The following is an 18,724-nucleotide window of genomic DNA, read 5'->3' on the forward strand; positions in this document are numbered from 1 at the left end:
CAACTCGTGGTAGGCTTAGGTGCTGTTTACACGCATAATGAAATTTAATGAAATAAAATACAGCACAAAAATATAATTAAACAGCAAGTTTCATCTATGTTACAGAGCCATCTCCAGGAATACCGTATTAAAATTATAATATCATACACAAAAACAAATACAAAATAATAAGTGGAAGGAATTAGACGATTTAAAGACTAAAGTACTATGAGAGGTGGCCTCTGGGTGCTGTTAGCTAGCCTTAGCTAATGGGCTAAGGCTAGCCTGAGAATTAAAGTTTCGGAAATTTAACAGAGGCTGCATTTTTAAATGTGCTGCTGAATCTATAAAAAGTCGTTCAACTTTGCATTTTCTGTGATGTACCATAATAATTTTATTCCATCTGATCTTGTGCAAGGTATCCAAGGGAAGTTCAGCTAAACCTCATCGACCATAGTTGTGGCGGCGGATGCAGTGGTGTAGCTAGAGCTTTTGCCGCCTCTCTGAATACACACCAAAAATACTACAAAAAGTCAAAATGACGTATAAGGAAATAAATTAAAACACCAAGTTTATTTTTGAAGTAAAAAATATTGAAGTAATTTCAACATTCTAAAATGCTAATTTTCTTGCTTTTCTGCTAGCAAAATCGTCGATGACATTGGCGAAGTCTATTTCATAGTAATGTAGATAATTCATGATCAATTTTATTTTGAAAAACTCCTCTCACAACTAGCAACACTTACAGCAATTGTGAGAAAAATTCGCAGTAGTATTACCATATTTGGGAATGAGTTCTCGAGATTGAATATTATTTTAGAATTAACTGCAAAAGTTAATTGAATTAACTGAATTAACCCCTCCGCCCCGCCCAGATGTATGTATATATATTCAAGATACTAAGTAATTTTATATAAACTTTGTTTTTAATCCTATTTCCCAAGTGAGCAAACAGACAAGTAAGTCAAGTTTGCGCTTGCACGTAGTGCAAGCCTGAGGCAACTCATGGTAAAGGTGGATGAAGTCTGATCACTTTCCTTAGCAATTTTCCCTTAATAAAAAGCACATCCCCTTGCGGAAATGTCTTATGTTATGCATTAAAGGTAATGGTCACTACCCCATACCAGTTTCCCTTTGTTGAAGTGCGGGGATACCATTCCAAAAAATCGTAAAGTCCCCTGGGTCACCCAATAATGAGCGACCGCAGGATCAGAAAGTCAGAAACACTCATCTGGAAGGGTAACAGCAACAGCCGTGCCTCAGTTAACTTCACAGGCTACAGCATTCATCACCCCACCACGTAGTCCCTGGGTGACAGCAACAGCCGAGCCTCAGTTAAAACTTCACGGGCTACAGCATTGCCATTCATCACCCAAGCTTCCAACTGGTTTCGACCTTTATTAGATCTCGTCAGTGGAAGTCAGAGCAGACAATGCTAAGGGCGAAGTAATGCAGAGCTTATATGAATTTTACCTAAACAAGTTGCCACAAGGTGCTTCGACCTTATTAAATAAAATCTCAGGATGAGAGATAGATGTAGAAAGTTTTTTAACTTCGGTATATTATGTATTCAAGATACTAAGTAATTTTATATAAACTTGGTTTTTAATCCTATTTCCCAAGTGAGCAAACAGACAATTAAGTCAAGTTTGCCCCCGCACGTAGTGCAAGTCTGAGGCAACTGATGGTAGTGCTACACTAGGGAACTCGGGGACCGTCATGGGAGGCAAAAGCTCTATCAAAACCCCTGCATCCATCCCCACAACTATGGTCGATGAGGTTTAGCTGAACTTCCCTTGGATACCTTGCACAAGATCAGATGGAATAAAATTATTATGTTACATCACAGAAAATGCAAAGTTGAACGACTTTTTATAGATTCAGCAGCACATTTAAAAATGTAGCCTCTGTTAAATTTCCGAAACTTTAATTCTCAGGCTAGCCTTAGCCCAATAGCTAAGGCTAGCTAACAGCACCCAGAGGTCACCTCTCATAGTACTTTAGTCTTTAAATCGTGTAATTCCTTCCACTTATTATTTTGTCTTTAACAGAGATGAAACTTGCTGTTTAATTATATTTTTGTGCTGTATTTTATTTCATTAAATTTTATTATGCGTGTAAATCAGCACCTAAGCCTAAATATGTGTTTAATAATATATCGCGTTAGTGTTAGAGATTACGAGATGGAAGCAGTTGTCTGCCGTACTTTCTTTATTAATGTCGTTTATTATCATTGGCAGTTTGAGCTAGTTATCTCAGATTCACTTCCCCTTATTCTCTAAAAGAAGTAACTACTCCACCGTTTGAGGAATAATATGTCAATTAGTGGGAATCATTTTATTATTTTTTTTCCTGAATTCATTCGAAATAGCTCAACTGCTGCATATTATTGATATTATGAACATTAGAAGTTTCTTTCACTTTACATTTTCGAAAAGTCATAGGAGGCACAGCTTGTAAGATCATTTTGCTTAACAACAGTTCAATGAGTTAAACAATTAAATTTTAAAATATATTGGTAACGATTTTTCAAAAAGGCAAGGAACTTATTTACCAAATAAAATACATCTTCAGACCGATCTAAATGCTAGATAGATGGAGGATGAGGAAACCCCCACTGATTACCTTCATGTCGTGTTCCTAATCCTAACTCGTGTTATAAGTATATGTTCACGGGTGTTGCATGGCGATTTTTATACAAAACAAAAACCAAATAAATAAGATAACTGTTTGATTCATTTTTCCATAATAATTTTAAAATAACGTGAATTTTCTCCCATACAATTTTTTTCCCTGTCGCAAATGTTTTGATTTAGTTTACTTTCGCAGAAAAAGTGTTGCAACTTTGTAGCCTGTCAGAACTTCTTCTTCTGCAGCTTGTCCCACTTAAGTAGGGTCGCTGTTGTTGCTGAGTTTCTTCCACATCCTCCTGTTTTGGGCTGTAACCACATTCAAGTTCTTCATCCTCAAGTCTCCCTCCATCTCTTCTCTGGCCGCCCACGTTTCCTCCTCCCCTGCACATCCATCTGCATGACTTTTCTTCCCACATATTCGTCCTCCCTCCTCATCACATAACCAAACCATATCAACCTTGCCTCCTGTATCTTTGCTCCTAAGTTCGTAAAGTTCACCGTTCCCCCTTACGTAGTCATTTCTTAGACGATCCTTTCTGGTCACACCGCACATCCACCTAAGCATTCTCATCTCCACTACCTCCATCCTGCTGATGTTATTTTTCTTCAGGGCGACAATTTCCATAGCATACGTCATAGCTGGTCTCACTATTGTCTTGTAGATTTTGCCTTTTAGATTGATCGGCACCCTCTTATTGCACAGCACTTTTATGCTGCTATTCCAGGTTATTCTAGGTCTGACTCTTTTTCGAGTTGCTGAAAGGTTCTTGAAGAACTTGCATTGGCAGACCGTTTTATATATCTACTCATAAGGCTAAGCCACATAAGTTGTTTCCTTCGAATCTTAGTTATATGTTATCTTTTGGACTGAAGAAACAACTAATTCTTTGTCTTACTTCAAAATTCTAGGTGTACAAAAACGAAAAAGTAAAGAATTCAACTTAAATATCATTAAGAAAAATAACTGCAAATCAGTTGTGATTGTTCATTGCTCTGAGGCGAGCACGTACGCACGCACACGCACACATTAATTCAATGAAAAAGAAAACCGGAACGGATGGCTAAAAAAAAATAAAAATAAAAAGCCGATTTTTCGTGACAGTAGAGTTGCTGAATTTTTTTTAACCTTCTTTCCGTACATGCCTACATTACATCTAATATTAAAACCGAACATTTTACTGAGACCAGACCTGAAGGTAAGGTGATTCCAGCTTCGAAACACAGTGCACTGTATTTTATAAAGCACGCAAAGAATATTTAAAGCTAACACAGGTATACGAAACAATCCGTTAATGACGATAAAACTGCGATTCTGGAATAACTTAATTGAATACGAAAAGCTTCTGAGTTTTTGTTAGTGATTTAATTCCATTTTAATATTCACCAGTTGTAAAATATGTATAACATATCCCTATCTGTGAGGTCACCGACAGTCAGACTACTAAGAGATAGGTTGAAAAAAAAAAAAAAAACGCATTCTTGAATTTAATGTGAACAAAAGTAAATTGCGTGAAAATGCTCTTCATAAGTACAGATATCGCGACCCAGTCCAACGCGTAACCTGTTTCAAGACGTCTGCCCTCTAGCGGAGATATGAAATAATACTAATAAGAACAATGACTGCTTCTCGTTGGAAATACGTCAAAACAGATTACACCTATCCGTGCACAAGATGAATATTTTGTCTGGCCCCCGCAAAAAAAAAAAAAAAAAAAGATATGAAGTAATATTAATTTAATGCAAGCAGGTAAGGCTGTATTCTTCAGAGCGTTCAAAATTTTTAAATGTTTTTAAATCGAAATTTTTAAATATTAAAGTGAGTGGACAGTGTTTTCCAAATTGATTGTACCGTAACGGCTCCAAGGCTGACATTTTTTTTTTAAATTTTCGAATTTTATTTATATATTACTAGTGGGAGGCTTTTACACCAAAATTTATTCGACGCGCAGTGCAATCGATACTTTCGTCGAAAATGTACGCATAGCGGATTAAGTCGAAAGGGAACCCCCTAAAAAGTGTTTATATATGTATACGCTACATGCATGTGAACATATGCATATATGATACAAAGAAAACTATGACTTCACTATAACAAAAATTCAGCAAAAAAATCAGCTAACGCCTTTGATTCCTGTACAGGGAGTAGGCAAGACTGTTTTAGCCCTATCTAATTTTTGCAGCCTGAGAGAGAAGTTTAATCTCTACCGGTAGCCACTCAGAGATAGCTGGCCCAAGGCTATCGCTAATTTAATCGTCATGCAGTGAAGAGATAGCTTACAAGTGCCGCCATCTCTTGGTCCCTAACCCTAACAGAATATTTTTAATGTATGAAAATAGTGTGGGTTGGACGATTCCGTTTTCTTGAGTTTAAGAGGACAAAAACCAGAGTTTCTGGGAGGAAAAATCCGCTTCTCAGTGCCAGAGATCGACTAACTCGGGAACCCATCCAAAAAAAAGTTTAGAAAATGTTCCTCTAGTCTGCAAATAGATTTGAACCTAAGTCTTCCTTCGTGCCATCAAGCGCCATGGAGTACATACTGCTTCCACTGCCTACACAGACTCTTCAAAAAAATTCAGCACACATAATTTGAGATTTAATATTTTTTTCAAAACATTGCAATACATTTTTCTGTATAATAATAAAAAGCTCGGCCCCCTTGGCGGCCGCCAGGTCCATTACTTGCTTGATCTGCCTCTGAATGTATGCTAAATTTTCAATTATACACCTCCTTATATATGGCAAATGAATAATCTGTGTGTTACAATATTTCATATTGTTCAGTACTATTTTAAAAGGCCATTATTGAGAGTAATTTTAGGGTGTTGTATGCCATATTAAAGAGACTGCTTTTAGCGTAAGGAAGTTTGAGGCCCACTGAAACAGTATATTAAAATTGTCAGGAAGGATAAAAACCCTTTCACCCTCTGCATAAAACCTTTTAATTCACACTCAGGTCGAAATCCGTTATAATTATTTTTTCCTTCCTAAGACTCTTTTCCAGTCATTGGAATAATGCCGGAGTAGTCCTCGTGAACTCGCTAGGGGGAGAGGAGCCTCTTAAAAGTGAATAATTACTAGTATTTTTGGAAAGAGATTACATAGCGCCTCAATAGCAGAATGGAAGGAACATCAGATTTGCTCCCTTTGATCAGAAAAGACCTGCGTTCAATTCTAGTCTTGACGAGGAGAATTTATATGGAAGTTTTCAGTTAACGGCGAGTTAGCTAATCTTATTTGGAGGTAGCAGGGATTTTTCTATCGGAAACTCGTGTTTTTCATCCTGCCAACAGGCAAATCACCATGAGGACACACACAATTTACAGACAAAAAATATTTCTGTTGGTGGTAGTGGGGCGGGAGATATGGTGTTGACGGTCATAGTTTAGTTGGAGAATTGAGTAGTAAGGGAGATGGTGCGATGTGTGTAGAGTAAAATGCCCTCTCGCGATGAGTCCTTGGACTCCTAGGTGTCAGGTAATAATAATAATATCAGTGAAGATTAGTATAGGAGAAAGGAAAAGAAACTGAGGATTTTACCTCAACTTAAAAAAAAAACAGCTTAGCAGTCGTTATAATTCAAAACACAGCATCCCTCCCGATGTACTCCTTACACTTTGTACATCTTAAATGCGACTAACTGCAGAATATTCATCACACATTTCGGGTACACTGAAATTTATCCTAAGAGATATCGACTGTATACATTTCGCTTTACAGGTGATCCCTCTCTTACATAGGCCATTCAGTTACTTTCCCATAGGCGATCTGTTTCTATATTATGGCTTTTATAGCTACTTTCATGGGCGTTGCTTTACTGACCTGGCGACATTCCTCTGCTTTCCTCTAATCATGTAAGAATTAAAGTAGCCACTGATCAACATCTGTACACATGATGTTTTAAGGATATTTGTGACATAAAGACTGAATAATATAAGCACGTAAACACAAGAAAGATATTTAATTAACCAAATATTTCAGTCTGGAAATAGCAGACGATCTTCAGTGGCACTACAAGAACAGTTTAAAAAATGCAAGGTGGAATACTAACAATAGATCATTTAAAAATCGAACAAGCCGCGTGATGTTATATCACTAAGTATTAAAGGGAATATTTTTAAGCAGAAACATGATTGGAATAAAGATATTAATTAATAATATTAAATAACATAAAATTAATATGAATTAATGAGTTATCCTGATTAGACTTTCCCAGATTTTTGATATAGATATACAGTCATTCCGATTCAGGTGAAATGCCTCTACGCTTTCTTTGAATAAAAGTTCAAATTTATAACTGGATCTATGTAAGAGACGAGTTTTTGACCAAAGGATGTTGTGGTTAGTTTCAATCCCGTGCTGAGCCAATCCAGATTTTTCAGGTTTGTTGTGATGAATGGAGGATAATGTTCTTGGATTCTTTTTTCAAGAGAAGGTCCAGTTTGTTCAAAATAGGAGAGATCACAGTTGCAGGGAATTTGATAAACTCCAGGAAGAGATAAAGTTGAGCGTTTGTCTTTATGAGAAGGATAATGGGGGGGGGGGGATAATTTGTTAATAGGTGAATACGTAGCTGTTAACTCATATTTCTTCAGAATTCTTGCGATCGGTTTTGAAATCCCGGAGATGTAAGGAATTGGAACTCGACGTATTGAATCTTCGTTGTTTTGTGGTGGATTATAAGAATCGAGAAGATGTTGAGTACTCTTTTCGGAAAAGCCACTGCGTTTCATGTGTTGTTGGATAGTAGAAAGTTCTTTCTGTAGAAAATTAGAAGTAGAACAATTAATTTTGAACCTTCTGATTATACATTTCATGATTCCTGATTTTTGACAAGGATGATGGGCTGATTCTTTAAGAATAGAACGACTGTGAACGTTGGTTTCCTGTAAACTGTAGTTGTAAGAGTATTTGAAGGTGACCGGATGAGGAGAACGTCTAAAAAAGATAACTGGTTGTTTTCTTCCATTTCCATAGTAAACTTTATACGATGATGTAAGGAATTGATGCTGTTTAAAAAGAAGGTCAGGAGTCTTTGTTGTGCGGCCATACAGTAAAGATGTCATCGACATATCTTACCCAAAAGGATGGTTGAGGGAAAATAGATGAGAAGAGGACTTTTTCTAGATGTTCTAAGTAAAAGTTGACTAAAGCAGGAGAGAGAGGGCTTCCCATGGCTGTAAAATTTGTTTTGACATAAGAAATATCCAGAGTGTATTACTAAATCGAATAGTTTTATAATGTCGTCTGGAAAGATGTCAGCAAGTAATTTTAAAGTCTCCTTGAGAGGTACATTTTTTATAATGATTCTATATCAAAGCTCACCATAAGATCTGTAGGTTGCAATGAGACATTTTTTAATTTTTCTAAGAAATCTGAGGAGTTTTTTAGAAAGGAACCAGAGTTGCCTATGTGAGATTTCAATAATTTAGCTAGATATTTGGCTGTACGGTAAGTAGGAGAATCAATACACTCTACTATTGTACGGATAGGATAGTCAATGTTATGTATTTTAGGAAGACCATAAAATTTAGGAGGTCTTGCAAAATGAGTTTCAGGTCTTTCAATTGTGTCTCTATCTAAACATCAAAGAGAGAATTTAATTTCTTTACTTGTCTGTTGGTTGGGTTACAATCAAGTTCTTCATATGTGGAGCGATCTCGAAGTAAAAGAGAAAGTTTTCTTCTGTAATTTGCTGAGTCCATAACTACTGTTATTTTCCCCTTGTCAGCTTTGGTGATAATGAGGTGATTATTTTTCCTCAAGGACTGTAAAGATATTAGTATTCCACCTTGTATTTTTTTAACTGTTCTTGTAGTGCCACTAAATATGGTCTGCTATTTCCAGACCGAAATATTTGGTTAATTACATATCTTTCTTGTGTTTACGTGCATATATTATTCAGTCTTTATGTCACAAGTATCCTTAAAACAACAAATTGTAATCCTTCACGGGGAAAATGCGACCAAAATAACTGGTAAATTAGGAAAACTCAGTTATACAAGGTAGGTTATGAGCAAAGATCAATTTTTTTAAAAAATGTCGCGACAACAAGATTATTCCCAATTTCGCTAAGATTAATGAAACTATAAAATCTCCTGGAGCTCATAATATTTACCGGAACACCAGTTTATCGTTAATCCGACAAACTTAAAGCTGCTAAACGTGATCTTTCTATTCACAGTGATCATATTTCTGATCTTCACACCTATATTTCCACAAACTTGGATCCACATCTTTCACCCATAATTCTACATGTGACTAAACGCTCTACTTAAAGAGCATATAATAAACTAAGTGAACATCTAAACCGAAAATATGAAGCTAGCTCTTTCGTCTAAACAATTCAAGCCCTTCAAAACTCCAGATAATTGGATTGTCAATATATCCGGACGTCCTCTAATAGCGAAACCCTCATCCTGTCAAAAGGAAATGATTTTTCTATTGTTCCTAATACGATACCATATCTAGATTTCCTAGTTAACATTGAACGCAATCTCAGTCATCCTACTAGTGATAAAGCTATTGCTATTCGCCTAGAAGTCGCTTCTTCTCTACCTAAGGCCAAACGTCCTCCTTCCGACATATCTCTTTCTGAAATGAAATCTTTACAGTCCTTGAGAAAAAACAATCACCTCATTATCACCAAATATAAAAATTAATTTTATGTTATTTAATATTATTAATTAATATCTTTATTTTAATCATGTCTCTACTTAAAAATATTTCGTTTAATACTTAGTGATATAACATCACGCGGCTTGTTCTATTTTTAAATGATCTATTGTTAGTATTCCACTTTGTATTTTTTTAAAACTGTTCTTGTAGTGCCACTGAAGATGGTCTGTTATTTCCAGACCGATATATATTTGGTTAATTAAATATCTTTCTTGTGTTTACGCGCATATATTATTCAATCTGTACACATTCCAACCATAATCATATTGAAATAATGACTCATCATATTCCTTCATTCCATGTACATCTGTTCTTTGGAATATCTCTCTCCATGTTCTTTTTCCCAAATAAGTAAATTCTGTCCAAGATTTTCTCTTTAATCACCTGTCGTCAATTTTCTGTTTTGATGTGCGTGGGTTCAATATATAAAAACGAGTACTAAATAAATAAACATAATAGTTATAAGTTACGTTTACAATTAAAGCATTAATTAATGAGAACATTACACTTTTTGTAGACATAGCTTTTTTTAAATCTCCAGACAAATTTGTAAATTAGTTCGTCATCACGTGAACATCACATCAAAATACAATATGACTGTTATTATATATTATACTTTGGAAGTCACTTTGTGTGTCTGTAATATATATATATACATATACAAGCGACTTCTGAAGTATAATCCTCAATCCAGGAAGATTTGAGGGGGGGGGGGGAATAGCAGTCCTCAGAACATGTAAAAGTTCATATACGATACTTGAGCTGTCGAGAGAAAATCAAGTAATGAATAAAATAATAAATCATCCTCTTACTCCTTTTATTCCCTAAAGGGGTTTAGGCTAAGCTGTATAGCCTTAACCAACTTTTGGAGACTGGGGAGCCACCTCCAGTCTAATCCATTAAAGATAGCTAGTCCAAGGCTATGAAAAAAATCAGCTAACGCCTTTTATTCCCTTATAGGGAGTATGCGAGGCACTTTTAACCCTATCTAACTTTTGGAGACTGAGTGGTCGGTTCAATCTCCACTGGCAAACAATCAGAGATAGCTGGTCCAAGGCTATCATAAGTTAATTGCTACACAGTGAAGAGCAGGACAAACAAGTGCAGCCATCTCATGGTCCCTAACTTCACTACAATATTTTTAATGTCTGAAAATAGTGTGGGTTCGACGGTCGATTTTCTTGAGTTTATGGGATGAAATGGCCGAATTTCCGCGAGAAAAATCCTCATTCTCGTGCCAGAGATCAACTAACTCGGGAACAGGTCAAACGACGGTCTAGAAAATGTTCCTCTAGTCGGCGACTAGATTTGAACCAAAATTTTCATTTTTGTGCACATTGGACTGCAATCTTCACTTCCACTGAGCTATACAGGCTCTCGAAAGATTTTAATTGGCACCATGGGAGAGGGCATGGCAGACAGCTGTCTGCATCTTGTCACTCATAACGTTATCGCTAAATATTATTCTCTAAAATTGTGTGAGCTCTGCAGTCGTTTTTCATGAGTTGCATTATAAAACCCCAGTTCCAAGGTTTCCTACCTGTCTGTGCTGGAGATTAACTACCTAGTGAAAGCAGTAGAAGAAAAGCTAAGGAAAAGTATCTGTAGTAGGCTGTTAGATTTGGGTTGTATAGCGCCATGGATGTAAACGTTTTTACTGCCACTTTCATCATTTCGGATACATTACTTGAATGAAGTTATAAATGAGCAAAATAAATAAATTAAATTAAACAACAGAAATGTATAACTGTTTTCAAACGTAAGTTTCTATGGTTTTGCAGTTCTGTGGGAAGTTTTCGATATTGAGACCACATTATGATGAAAATAAATAATTTAATAAAAATAAACAATTAAAGCCGGACAATTGAGCCTGTGTAGCTCAGCGGATGTGACGTTTGCACACCGCCGCGCTTGGCCGCACTAACGAAGACTTTGTTTCGAGTCTAGTCGGCGACTAGAGGAAATTTTTCTAAGCCTTTTTTCGACCGGTTCCCGAGTTAGTCGATCTCTGGCACGGGCAAACAGGTTTTTCCTCCCGGAAACTCGGGTTTTTCGTCCTGTAAACTCAAGAAAATCGACCGTAGAACCCACATTATTTCAGACATTAAATATATTGTGTTAGGGTTAGGGACCACGAGATGGCGGCACATTTGAGCCGTCTCTCTTCACTGCGTACCGCTTAATTAGTGATAGCCTTGGGCCATCTGTCTCTGATTGGGTACCAGTGGAGATTGAACTGCCCACTCAGTCTCCAAAAGGTTAGATAGGGCTAAATGGCCTCGCCTACTCCCGTATACGGGAATAAAAGGCGTTAGCTGATTTTTTTTTTTTTTTTGAAGTTTCGTAAGTCGTAAGACTTTCATCATCAAGGGTACTGGCACATAAACGTTTTACAAAACAAAAGTATGTTAACAATTAATTACACATGTTAGATGTTTTTGATAACTTCACAACTGTTATATATAATTGATAAACCAGAATACAATTGATAAATTCCTTATTGTATGTGTTGGAACATTGCTAGTTGTTGCTTTCACGTTCTGTTATATCCTAGGTCCGTGGCAGTTAAATTTTTGATGAAAGTAGACCATGCTTGATGTAAAATTAAGCTTGATTTTTATTGCATTTTTAGAGATCCTTAGCGTTTGCGAGGCTTCTTTAAATTTTCTTGTAAAACAGTTAAGATTAATATATGACATTTTTGTTTGTTGCCAAAGTACGTGGTGGCCTGTAGTGGTTTATGTGGAATGTATAACTGTTTTCAAACGTGAGTTTCTGTGGTTTTGCGATTCTGTGTTCAAACATCGACCTTCTGATGTTCCTCTTCCGACCTTCCTGTCTGGTCTACATAACAAACACCACAAAATCAATGAATTTCATAGATGCCTGGTTTTTTATGTCGTGTTGTGGAGGTTTCGATGGATGTAGGAATCTTGATTTTTTTATAAAGTAAAAAATCACTTTTAAGCTGTACTCGTGGAGCAATGCAGCCACTTTTTCTGTGACATTTTTGATTTGAAGCAGCGTGATTGCATTTTTGAAATCTTGTTTAAATAAGGGAGTTGCAGGAGATGTCTTAAGAATCTTGTCATCATCTTGGGTTCATAACCATTAAGTGCAAGGTTCTGTTTTTTACTTGACGTGCTTGATATACTGTATGCCCTGTCTCATAAAGTTTTAATTATGTCTATCTTTAGGAATGGATGGTGGTGATGTCAGGAGGCATTTAATAATCTTCTCGTTTCCGTATGCGGAAAAGCATATCAAGGAGCGGTAATTTTTTGTGCTGTACTTGTTCAGGAGTAAATTTTATATTGGAATGCAAGTTCTTCAGATAATCTTTGAAAGCGATGACCTCATCCACCGTTTCCGATCAAATGACGAAAATATCATCGATGCAACGTAACCAAATTTTTAGTTTCTTCTGATAGTTTAACTAATGCATTAAAATTTATTAATGCATTAGTTTCGAAATTTTCCATAAACAGGTCGGCTATGGCTGGAGAAAGGGAGGAACACATGGCAAGTCCTTTTTGTTCCTAATATCTGTCTCGAAATATAAAGAAAGTGTTTTCCATACAGTGTTTGCATAGTCCTACAGTGTCCAGTGGGAAAAGATTTACAGCTAGATCCACTGTGCCATTTCTGGGTACATTAGTGAAGAGGCTGACCACATCTAAACTTGCTAAGATGTCTCTGGAGGTTCTATATTTATATCCTTTACCTTTTCAATAAAATGTAAAAAAATTTTTATAAATTATTCTATTTTTTCTATATGTGGTGATACCAGGTTTGAAAGATATTTTTCTAAGTTTGAGATCGGAGAACCTCTCCTATCTACAATTGGCCGTAACGGAATATCGTTTCTGTGTATTTGTGGTATACCATAAATTCTTGGGATAAAGAGCTTTTTTAAATTCTTCTGGCCGATTAGGCAACTTTTTGATCAAGTCAAAATGGTCTATTATTATGTATGCACCATGTGGGATCCCTGTCTATGGATGAATAGGTATTTGAATATTCCAATAGGCTGTTCATTTATTATGTAAGTCTGCGAGCCTTAGCAGTGTTTTAATTGCTTATTTTTATTAATCTCTTTATTTACCTGATAATTTGGTCTCAATACCGAAAACTCACATGTATAACTGTTGTTTATTCAAGTTTAATGACATGCACACGAGCATCGAATATATTTCACTTAGTTCTTGTTCTTTGCCTGCCCAATATTAGATGCCATCAAGTAGGAATAACTTCATTGGGATTACATGCTTACTTGTTTAATTGAGCAAACTACCTTGCCTACTTTTTTGGGGGGAGCAAACGGCGTTAGCAGTCTTTTTTTTTTTTGATAATTTCGTTTTTCTTTTCTCGCCTTATGTAGATAATGTTTTAATCACAATATTATGATATATGGCTTCTATTTCGCTTTTATTTTAAATTGATTTCTCATAAACTCTTAGTATACCAAAAGTGTGTGATTTATTATAATCCAAATGACTGAATATTTAAGATGATCTGAGTTGACAGGGTTCATCTCTGGTTCCAAACTTTTTTCTTGTAAATTTATTTTGATTGTATTTATAGCACGTTTACTGATTTGAGGCAGGTTAGTTTTGACATTATATTGCAAAGTTTTGTCAGCTGAAGGTTGAGAAGTTTTCTGATTCCTCAATAGGGATTGTCGAAGTCGTAAACGCTTAACTTCGCATCCTTGTATTCATTGATTCACAATCATGTCAGCAATAAGCATGGTTTGTGTACTGTTTGGATGCGTTTCGTGATGAGATGATACTTCGAAATGTGATGTATAAAATTCTATGTTTTGCCAATTATATTAGTTGGCAGATGAAAGGTGCATAATTTGCACAGCAGCTTTCCACATTCATGTCGTAATACTTTTATATTTTGAAAAACCCCAGTTTCATTTTAGTTCCAACATGATTTTACATTCATACTCATCATAAGATAGATGCGTGTGTTTGTTATGATTTATTATTTTTATTTTTATTCCGTATAAAGGAAAAGCATCATGCAGCCTGAAGTAAGTTGGTACTTTTGTTGTAAAGAAGTTGAGTTTAAAATTGTAAGAAAATCAACATAATGCTGAAACATTGTGACAGTATGTATGTTGTCATGTTCTTTAAATAAATTGGTTGTTTGGCGCAATATAATATATTCATTTTTAATTAACATTGCAGTTCATCCAGACAGACTAAAGAAATTCAGAACTTTTCCAAAGTAGTTCTGCACGTGAGGCATTTTTCAAAAGTTTTTTTTAACCAAAAGGTGACTAGGCTGTTACCTTCCAGAAACTAATTTTTCATTCTGCAAAGTAGGCAAACCAGCTAGGGAACATATATCTAGAATTAATATAAACGGTAATGTTAATGTCAGCATTTACCGTGATTGCTTTGATTATAATTTCAACCAGTGAACCAACCAATCCTGCATATAAATTCGTAAGATGGATCCTATCAGATAGGTGTAGGGGAATTATTATATAATTGGCTGTGAGACAATGAGGCAGTTATACCTCTGTATATATAAGGGTCGTTTTGTTTGGAGGTGAATGAGTACATTGGATTAACAGAGTAGATAGCAAATGCACAGTGTGAAATATGTTCAAGGCAAGGTATAATATACCTTCTGGTCTGTAGAGAGTGTGTTAAACTGTAGCATGTCTTGTGATTTTATGGAGGCTTGAAAAATAATACTTGATTTAGAATTAAAGTGTGACCTATTCTATCCACATGTCATTGTTGTCTTCATTACATATAATTTGAACTGGGATTCTTAAACTGTGGATGATGAAACACAACTTTTTCTAACTATATGCCAACATCATACTCAATGATATACATAAGATTTCTCATGAAATGAAAACAGTATCATTGTGACTGAGAAGAGAACTATGGTAAACTTAAGAAATTTAAGTATACCATTAATACATGATTTTTTATTTACTTTTTTTTTCTATAGGAGATAAAAACTTGACCTTGAACTCTTTGAATGGAACATTAATCAAGAGTAACATTAGTGCTTGTAGCTTTTAACCTAAATGAAATGACCATTGGCACTGGTCCAACTCATATCACTTAGACTTTGCTTTTGTACATTGATTTTCATTCAGAAAATAAGATAACTCTTTCAAGCCAAAGAATTACCACAGACATATTCTGGAACTTCATGTTAGCCAGAAACACTGAACTGTGATTGTAAATTTGCATCTGACTATATTTAAACTGATGCTGCTGCACTCATTCATACAACTTGAATATTGCATGTACTTATTAGAGTTGTAACAGATTTTAAAAATGCAAGCAAGATAACTGATAAATAGTTGATTCATTTATAGATATCTTTTCTTAGCAATACTACAACTGAATCAACAGAAAAACATTTCACATGATTATTAATATAAAGTTATTTTCCCATGTTAAATAGAATATCTCATAAAATCACTCTGTTAATAATTAAGAATATGGAATGTGAAGATATGGAGACTCCTCGGAAAGAATAGGGAGATTATATTTTCAGTTTATATTTTCACCATTTTATAAAAGTTTATAAATAGCAGATAAGAATAATTTTACATTGATTCCATGGACTCTGCTGACTCATCAAGGGATGCCTTAAACATTTTATTAACACTAACCAACATTTGCACAACATCTGTTATACTTTGGTATGAGCTCATTCACTGATAGAGCACCCATAACACACACTGATAATCCTTTCCACTCATTCACCATTCTCAAAGCAAATCCTCCCAATTTCCAGAGATGACCCCTTAGTTCTTCCCTCATCCCTACTAATGTATGAAAAAATTTTCTCTATGAAAATGATAAAAGTAACCTTTCAGTAATTTGTACATATTATATTACCCTCTTACCATCTCCAAGAAACCCTAGGTGATTGGATCTGAACGCATGGGTTCAAGTTGGGTTTATCAAGTGATGTCAAGATGTTCTTCAATAACCAGGTAATCTTATCAGCTATTTTATTCACATAAGAAAAGTGAATATTATATCGAACATTATTTTATAGCTGAATGCTTGTAGACACTATGCAAATTTTGTAAGTTGACCTGAGAGCTTATGAGAATACAATCCTAAAATCCTGAGTTGTTAGACACTGCCAAAGCATCCATATATTTGCCTTTTATTAGTCCATTTTATAATGTTTCACTGACCTGACTGCTGTTTGGAATTGGTTGGTTCTCTTCAGAGACCAGGCAGAAACCTTAAGAAAGCAAAAACTTGTTCATTACCTTTCACTGACAGGGCACCCACAATACACTGATAACCTTTCCACTCATTCACCATTCCCAAAGCAAATCTTCTCAATTTCCAGGGATCCCCTAGTTCTTCCCTCATCTGAACTAATTCAGTAGGGAAAAATTTTCTCTATGAAAATTATAAAAGTAACCTTTAAGTAAATTAAAGATGCCAAGAAATTATATTCTTGGTTTAATCCTTTATCTAGGTGTAAGCAAACAAAGTTTACACATGAAGTAACTTCACGATTGGGCGACTCATATATAGATGCTAATGACTATGCATCACTTGTCTTCATATCCTTCCTTGTCAGATGTCATCTCCTTCCAGGAGGTTGATTACCATGAGCTTCCACCATGTACGGTTTTGTGCTTCTCTTTTACATTCTTCATAGGACAAAAAGGTCCAGTCAATATTTCCCATCCAATCTGTTTTTTGTCTTCCTTTTCTTCTTTTTCCTTGTATCAGTTCTTCTAGAATTGTTTTTTGTAGGTATTCATACCTTAGTATGTGACCAAGCGAGGTGGTTTCCTTTTCTTAATGGTTTTCAACAGAGTCCTATCTTTTCCAATCATCTCTAATATTTCTAAATGAGTTTTTTTGGCAGTCCATGTGACTCTAAGAATTCTTTTGAGGATCCACATCTCAAAGGCTTTTAGTTTATTTTCACAGTATTTTGATATTGTCCAGGTTTCTACTCCATATGTAGCATTTGGACAGCCTAATTCTTGTTTTTGTGTAAATTTCCCTTGAGGTCAGAATGTTTTTCATGTTAATGAAGGTTGATCTGGAAATTTCCATTCTTCTTAATATTTCCTTATCACACTTTCCATTTTCTTTAATTAGATGACCCAAATATATATAATTCTCTACTTGATCTAAGATATTTCCTCTGGTCTTAATATTTATATCGGGTATTTTCCCTTTTTCTCTTGTTACCAGCATGGTTTTGGTTTTTTTTTTTTTTTTTTTGAAGTTGAAATTAAGTCCATATTTTTTACTTAGTTTCAGCATTTCTTCTAGTAGGTTTTGAAGATCTTTTTTATTTTCAGCTAGCAGTACTGTATCGTCTGCATATCTTAAGTTGTTTGTATTTCTACCTCCTATGTTGACTCTTTTAAATTCTTCTAATTGCTGGAAGATATTTTCAGTATAGAGGTTAAACAATGTAGGAAAAAGAACACAGCCTTGTCTGTGACACCCTTCTTTACTGGAAATTCCTTCGAGGTTTCTCCTGATATTTTTATTGAGGCAGTTTGCTCTCAGTATAGATTTATCAGTAATCTTTTATCTTTACCATCTGCTCCTGATTTTCTGATGCATTCGATTAGTTGTTCATGTTGTATATTGTCAAAGGCCTTTGTGTAGTCAATAAAATATAAGTAGACTTCTTTCTGCTTCTCCAGATATCTTTCTACTCGCTAACCACTCAGTCCACCTGGCTGGCCGAGTGGTTAGCATATCTGCTCTCCAGCTAAAATACTGTGGGTTCGAATCCCACCGTGGGAATGGATGTTTGTGATTGTCTTTGGAAATACTAGTGGTGTGGTTGGCGGTAGATGGCATTGGTGTAGTTGCTGCCAGTTGGTGGATTGAGAGTGCGGAGACAGAGTTGTAGAGTAGGTGCCCTCCCTCAATGAGCCTTTGGAATCTCTGGAGTGTCTAATAATAATAATAATTTCTATAATAGTTCTAATGTTGAAGAGTCTTTCTCTAGTTCCTTTGTTTTCCTGAAAACCATATTGTGTTTCATTAATTTCCAATTTCCTTTTATGTTTATTTCTTTCGAGGATGATATATAATATAACTTTTGCTATCTGACTGATCAGATTGATTGTTCTGTACTCTTCACATTTGATTGTCTTCACTTTTTTAGATATTAGGTAGGAATGTCGAGTGCTTAAAATCTTTTGGCAGATGTCCAGTTTCATATATTTTGTTACATATGTCAGTCAGTGATTTTATAGCCTTACCATTTAAAGCATTTAGATATTCTGCCATAATTCCATCCATTCATTCGGTTATGAATGAATTGAAAGGAGACAAATTTTTTATGAGAGAGGACTTGAAAGTATTGTTAAAGGTAGCAAAAGAAAAGAGTGACAGAGCTAGGATGGTGAGCCTGTTGCTGCAGGTACGACAGAGAGGAGTTTAGGAGG

The 18,724-nt window shown here is 35.4% G+C and overlaps 1 protein-coding gene across 2 annotated transcripts in view; it reads left to right on the forward strand.

Moving 5' to 3' along the window:
* Positions 1 to 14,043: 14,043 nt before the first annotated feature.
* LOC150106162 (oxysterol-binding protein-related protein 8-like) overlaps positions 14,044 to 18,724 on the forward strand; it is a 387,947-nt gene continuing 383,266 nt past the window's right edge. Inside the window, exon 1 of one of the 2 annotated variants that reach the window (XM_090394505.1) lies at positions 14,044 to 14,329. In XM_090394505.1, coding sequence (XP_090250631.1) covers positions 14,318 to 14,329 — 12 coding nt within the window. In that variant the 5' untranslated portion in view covers positions 14,044 to 14,317. The remainder of the gene's footprint in view (positions 14,330 to 18,724) is intronic. The other variant, XM_090394508.1, reaches the window with a different exon arrangement.

The sequence above is a fragment of the Typopeltis vanoorti genome, chromosome 6, assembly GCF_054136105.1.
Source record: "Typopeltis vanoorti isolate ZY-2024b chromosome 6, IOZ_Tvanoo_1.0, whole genome shotgun sequence".
In the NCBI taxonomy this organism is placed as follows: Eukaryota; Metazoa; Arthropoda; class Arachnida; order Uropygi; family Thelyphonidae; genus Typopeltis; species Typopeltis vanoorti.